This window comes from Phalacrocorax carbo, chromosome 1 (assembly GCF_963921805.1).
Source record: "Phalacrocorax carbo chromosome 1, bPhaCar2.1, whole genome shotgun sequence".
Classification (NCBI taxonomy): Eukaryota; Metazoa; Chordata; class Aves; order Suliformes; family Phalacrocoracidae; genus Phalacrocorax; species Phalacrocorax carbo.
Window position 1 is genome coordinate 184,717,156 of NC_087513.1, and position 7,128 is coordinate 184,724,283.

Sequence of the window (7,128 nt, forward strand, 5' to 3'; positions counted from 1 at the left end):
TTCTAAAATTGAAAATACACATGGGAACTGCCATTCACTAATAATGTTTTTTGCAGAGCTGTGCCCTTCAGTTTTTCCTCAAGTCTGCTCCAGCTGTCTACCACTGGGGAGCTTTCCAAATGAAGTGTGAAATAGTTTAAAGAGTTACAAAAGTAATGACTGTTATAAACTATTTCCAGTTCCACTGTGTTTTATACTGTGGGTGCATCGGTATGTGAATGGCACAAAGCTGAAAGCTAAATATTTCGCTCTGCTGGGCAATGAGCTCTCTGTAAGAGACTGAAACCAAGGAGAATGTAGTTGGAGAGTAACAGAAATGACTAAAGCTTGGGAAAAAAGATCTGGGCAGGTTCAGTCTGGAGGAAAGACTCAAGGGAAGATATAGGTGAAATACTGCAGTAAATAATATGTTAAGGCTGAATTAAAAAGAGAAGAGAGACTAAAATGCCGAAGATGATTGTCAAATCTCCTTCAAAGATACGATAAGCTAAACTTTGCATTCAATTATCAGGAATTGTTTTAAGAGCAGTCAAGTCCATGCCGCCACAAAGTATTATTCTCACCAAGGCTCCCATGCCACATGGAGCAACCATATGCTGCCAAGCACCACGAAAGCTGCCAAATCCCAGCGAGCAGACAACTGTCCTGCAGGTAGCCGTATTTTGCAATGCACATACAGCCAGATGCTAATGATAACTGACAGCCACAGTTCTAGACTTCAGTTGAGCAATATGCTCTGTGCCCTGGCGGTGCCATAAGCAGAGCTCTGGGAGGGTGTACAAACCTCGCGTGCAACTTTGGGGCTCTGGCTTTCCATCTTTATCAGCAGCAGCATCTTACCAGTTTGCAGCTCAGAGAAAAAACTGAATTACTGGGGCTTAAGATTCTACGCTGTCTGATTCATCCTAGCTGCGTGTGTGCTCTTGACACAAGAGGCAGAAAATAAACTGCATGTAACAGAAAATGTTTATCATCAAAAGTCTGCATTCGTGGATTTTGTCCTGCGTTTGCCACACACTAGGAGTGCACTTAATTACCACGGTTCAGCTAAAGTCTGGAAGCTTATTAAGTAACTCACTTCTGTATCTGGTCCCTCTGGTTAGCTAAAGCTTTCATTAAAATGACCAATATTTTTGCCATAGTGAGGCCTCAGGATAAAGCAAGAGTTAAACCCTGCAGAAGTGAACTTGCACGAGGTGCAGTTACAACAGAGGAAAGCCCAGGAGAAGGTATGAGTCAGAGACAAGCAGGAAAGCAACAGACCTATGGTTCTGCTGTTGGCACCCAGACCTTAATTCTTTGGTACCCACAAGCTTGTAGAAAAATTCCTTAAGTTAAAATTTGGCCCAAAGTGTAAAACTGAAGCTCAGAACTGAATTTCCAAGAGTTAAGATGGGGCTTGGATTCAGCAGCTTGGTTTGGGCTCAGCATGCGATAGCACAGTGGAAAAAGAACGGCAGGTGCTTCAACCAGTGCCCCACTTGATGTAGTAAACACATTGGTGCTGGAAGACAATCTTAAACACCCTCTAAATCTCCAGAGAAATTGTCACAGCGATGGATCAGATCAGGGAGCCAAAGGATAGCTCTCAGCCCAAACTTGGCTTGCAGCACAGCTTTCTCCCCTGAAAACACTAACGTGCCATTAGTCAGATATGCTTGTGGGCAGAGAGTTTGCTGTGGCAGTGTGTTAGACTAACATTGGACCCAACAAAGTCTATGAAGTTGGATGCAGCCGTGTTTATGCTGTCCCCAGGTCCCAAAGCAGCTCAGTTACGTCAGCGCAGAACAGTGCCAGGGCTGCAGCGAGTGGGCCAGAGCCAGCTAGAGCACCTGGTTATCACTAGCCATGAGGAGCGCAGAGCATCTATACATGGGCAGGCCAGGCACTGGGCTTGGCAACACCAGCGCTGAGCTGAGCTACACCCCGCAGAGGCATCCGTGTGTTGCAAGTCAGGCTTGCCAGCATGCCTGGAGAGCTGAACAGTTCAGATATTGTATCTCATGAAGATTAAGACCTAAGCTAGTGGCATGTTCATCTCTGCTTCCCCCACTTTCTTTTCAACAATATATTTCCTTGTCCTCTGCCTCTGCACCACAGTATTTGCTGTCCTTTTATTGCCCCTGCACAAATGCAATATCCTCCCATATGTTCCTTATTCATCATCTCACCACAGCCGCTCATCAAGCTATGCATCAAGAGAACATGCCAGGGTATGTGCAAACCAAGCTCTTCCAAGAAAGGCTTCTAATGTAGTAGTTAAAAGGACTTCCTTTCCCGCTCACACACATTAGGAGGAACAGAGCAGCTCCCATCCTCAAGACCAACAGAAATCTTACTGCATAGTTATCCCCGTATATGGACTCAGCCACTAAACACTTGGCTGGAGGTAAGGATGGCTACTGACCACATCGAAGCCAGATATCACTGAATCACCCCACTGGGCTGTAAAGATTAGTCCCTCAGCCTGAAAGATAGGGAGTTGGGAGACTTCACCTGTGCAGCAAATGCAGAACTCAACTCTAAACAGATTGTCCATAATTCAAATTACACTTCTAGCACTCTCACCAGTGCCAGGGCAGTGGACAAAACAAGCATTTTGCTAAGCACCCACCTCAGTTTCATAGACTAACTTGGTGTTTTTAAAAAGAAATTTCAGATCATGACAGAAAATAAAATTTTCAGAAGAACTGCTAAGTGTACTCTGTCAGCAAGAGATTGAGACGTCTTACAACACTACAGATATATATATTTTTTTTAATTCAGGATGAAGATTGGAAAAGGAAGAAAAGAAAGCTTTGACGGATTTGGCTCTGGCAGTCGAAGAATACAATTTTGTGAGTCAAGCATTCTAGGAGCTCTGGTCTCTTCTCACACAAAATGAGAGGGACTGTTACCAGCTGTGCGACAATACATCTTCAGATTTTATTATTTTGAATTTGATTTTTTAATGGATTTTTACCAGAACCAATATTATTCTTGCCAGCTTTAAAGGTGCCAAGGACAGACTACTGACTGGGGGCAGCATTTTCTTTTTTAGGCACTAGCTATAATTTACCCTCTAATCTTCCCACTTTCCTCCACCTTTTCTGCTGTATAGACTTTTGTTTCTGAATAGACATGAACAGGGGCAATTTGGGAATTCACTTTCTACAAGTTAATTTCATGGCACTTAGCAGACAAAGTGAAGTAACTTAAATGCAAGCTTATTATTATAAGCAGTTTCAAGCACTTGCCATCCCGGTGATTTTTTTTCCACCGCCTGAAACCACATCCTATATATAACTGGAGGGAGATGTGTGAATTTTCATTTCAATTTTGCATTTGAACAAGTATTCTTCCTAACTTAATTAGGACCATTTTGTTATCACTTTTCAGCCTCGACATGTCATATCAGGGCTTTTCCAAAGCAATAGGAAAATTACCCTCTAATACCAGTTGCCCACTTTGTACTTTTTAACAGTCAAGTTTGAATATCGAGTAGTGGATGAGACTACAACATGCCATGTCCCACACATATTTCATGTGTCCAGTCTACATGAAAGGTCACCTGATCTCTCCCTAAGATGCTGCTAAGGTGTTTTTCCACTCCCAACTGCAATGATGCACAGCCTGGGACTGAGAGTTTGCCTGGAAACCACACACACAGAAAGAGGCTTCAACAGAGACTCCAATTCCTGCTTTGCTGGCAGCAAAATGGTATCCTGGCTGTTTCCAGAAAATAGCAAGCGCCACACAAGTTGGGATAGAGCCACTCCTTGGCACAGAGGTATGCTGCTTGGGCCCCTTATGTTCCCTCTGCTACACATATTCCTGAAAGCCTTCTAGGTTAATGCTAGTCTGTGCATTTTTTTCTTCTACTGACAGCCCATGACTTCAGCTCTCCAACTGCAATGCTCAACCCTTGGCTACCCTAGAGCCTGAGAACCTGGACTATTCTGAGGGTGTCCTAGTATTTTACTTTTAAATATCATGTTCAAAAGGATTGATGTCTAAAAGGCTGAGTCAGCTTTATCACTGCTAAAATGATACTTTAATCTGGGATCTTTCTTGAAATGTTACTTGAAATAACAGAACAAATGTAGTAACAATGAATGAAATATGGGGATTTTTTTGTTTTAAGAATAAAGATCTCCCCTTGTCTGCTTCAGTATTTTCAACACCATCTACCACTTTAATCTGGGTTAGTTAAGAAAACTGCAGTTTAAGCAGCTTCATCTCCTTCAAACTGTTAGCGTCCCCCTCCTTGAGGGAGGGAAGCAAACTCCAGTCTTGTTCACTTCTTATTTGTTTCTCACTTATGTGGTTTCTCTTTGAATCTACTTTTCCCTCATTCCTTCTTCTCAGCAACTACATACTAATGCAGACCTTAATTTGTACACTCCAGGTTTAGGAATGAATTCTTTGCTACATCTTTATGAAGGCACAGAGAGAATCTTTTGTATCATACAGCAAAAAACGTAAAGTGCACAGTCCCTGCAGTAGATGCACAACAGCTTTCTCTCTGCAAGCATCATATAAAGATGAAACAGGGACGGGGCTTTAAATTATTCTTCCCCAAAAGCTCACCTAGTTTTAGTGATGGATCCCATCATTTGGTCAGAATCTGTGTGAATGTATTTGCTCTAGCCTTAAATTCTGTGGGGAGTTCAGGCTAACCAACTGTTTATGTATTTACCTAACCTCTACCAAGGGGTTTGTACCCCAGACTAAATCTGGGCGAACACAGTTATATCAATGGGGCAACTCCCACTATCCACCCCCACCAGAAAAAAACAAAAACCAAAAACAACAACAAAAAAAAAACCCCACACCCACAACCCAACTGATCAAAAGGTGAAAAAACACACCAAAAAACCAGCAAAAACCACACATAGCACAAATACATAAGCTAACTAGGGCTGTTCTCACTGTACTGAGGATATATGCCAGTGTGAGGGCAGGCAAGACAGAGGGTCTTTCATGTTTGGAAGTGGCAGAAAATAAACATAGACTGTAACTCAGGAATGGTTGTTTGCTCTCCTGAAAGTCAGTCATTAAAGCACTGACAGATTTCAAAGCTACCCCACTCTTAATAGTCCCTGTATCATTACTTCCTAGTAGGCAAGCATCCATGGGTTACAATGGAAAGCTGCTGATGGCTGGTTGTGATTAGCAGCCTGCTACCTCTTTTACAGCGTGGCTCCACCTTCTTCACCCAGAACGGGAAAGGAAACTGAAACAGCCTTCAGTTTCCGTCAGCTGCACTTTGAAAGGCAGGGGAAAAAAGCCAAGCTAAGCAAACTCAGCAAAAAATAATAATAGCATTATATGCACTGTTACTAACAGCTCAGAAAAAGCACATTTAGGGAAAAGGACTGTAAACAATTACTTTTGGTCAGCTAAGCATATATGTGTTAAGCACACGTGCATAAAATACACATACGCTACTGTCTGTTTCTATTCTGTGTTATATCTGCCAGCTAGAGGTTATACAAACTATCTAAGAATTGTCATTGAAAAATCAGAGATGGACTGAGCGTAGATCCCGATACCTAAAATGAAATTGAGGGCTCAAACTTTAGCTTTACTTCTGTCAGCATGAAGTTGTTAGAAGCTGTTCTGTGTCCTGGACTGCACTCAGATTACTGCTGGAGTGCAGCCTATATCTATCTCTTAAGCCAAAGGAAGTATTTTCAGACTTTCCAGGATGAAATATTAGGAGACAGGAAACAGGGAACTAGAACCAGATTTGAAATTTCACTTCAAAAAAGATGCCAAGAAACTAACACTATGTATGGCAATATCAAACGTACAGAACCAGCTGCTGCTATCACGTGAGGTGTAAGCCATGCCATCATGAAAGCTACCAGAACGACTCAGGTCACATGTAAGAAGCATCATTCATAGGTAGGCTTCAGGCTGACCACAGGTGGCTCTGAGAGGACAAGGGCAAGCTGCTTGTGTGCCCAGTCCCATTCACAGGCTCTCTATAAAGTACTTCTGCCTTTGAAGGTGCACACCTTGATTAAGGTGGAGAACAGGCACCCGCTACATGCAACACCATTTCAGCCAGGCTCCTTGCTACTTACTACTGCTCTCGCTGCTGTTGGTAGGCTGGTGCTTGGCCACTTTGCTCCTCTTCAGATGTCGTCAGCTTCTGAGAGTTTTCAGCCTCCTCTGTTTTATTGTTGCCATCCCAGAGGTAACCATGAGAGGAAAACAGGGTACCAGAGGCAGCAGCTGTCCTGTACCTGCTGCCTTCCCTCCATCTGCTGTCCCCAGACATTGCTTCGGCAGTACCTTGCCTTGTCAGAAAGGAGTATTGCAGCTAAGGCTAGGGAAAGACTCAAAGCTTTTGAGTTCTCACAAGTTGGTTTCAATTCCTTATAAGACCCGCCCCTGCCTGGAATCTCAGCTGTAAGACATGTAAATACATGCATATCTCAGAACATACTGGTTTCTGAGCAATACTCCAGCTGAAGGTCAGTTTGATCATCTCAGCCACAGCACCCCGGCAGACTGGAGTCACGGGGTGACAGCAAAGCTGATCTATACTGATAAAACAGTCAGCAACACTTTGCACAGTCTTGAAATAGACGGCTTCAGCACAAGGGTGGTGAGGTCTGCCTGAAAGCCCTATTTCTGACCGTTTTTTACCCCAGCATTTCAAACTTGCCAGTGACAGAGCAGAGTAGCTCTAGGGGGGTTGCTGGTTTTTATTTTGCAGGAGTGTAAAGAGAAAGATGAAAGTGAAACTAAAGACTAAGCCTCACGTGAATCCTAAGGCAAGGGTCCTGCACAACTCTAATTCTGCCTTCCAATTCTGCTCAATCAGAAAACCTTTTTTACTTCAGCCTTCCTAATTCTACCTGACAAATAGCAGACAAATACATCATCCTCTTAACCAATAATGTAGATCCCTTCAGTGAACACCTTTGACCAGCAGTATTGTATCTATGAGACCTGCAGGGCTGTGGAAAACCAGCAACTTTCTTAATATCACTAGTAAGATAAAGATGTTTAGCAGCTCCTAACCCAAGAAAAAAAGAACTAGTAATGCTACTCAAGGAGACCAACCACCTCAAGGGTTTGCATAGCTGTAGTGGGTCCTTGTACACCCCTCTGGGAAAACCTGTGTGCTCAAGC

The 7,128-nt window shown here is 43.2% G+C and overlaps 1 protein-coding gene across 1 annotated transcript in view; it reads right to left on the reverse strand.

The window, feature by feature from the left end:
* EPSTI1 (epithelial stromal interaction 1) overlaps window positions 1-6,344 on the reverse strand; it is a 54,992-nt gene extending 48,648 nt beyond the window's left edge. Inside the window, exon 1 of the mRNA XM_064440819.1 lies at window positions 6,072-6,344. Coding sequence (XP_064296889.1) covers window positions 6,072-6,268 — 197 coding nt within the window. The 5' untranslated portion in view covers window positions 6,269-6,344. The remainder of the gene's footprint in view (window positions 1-6,071) is intronic.
* Window positions 6,345-7,128: the final 784 nt, after the last annotated feature.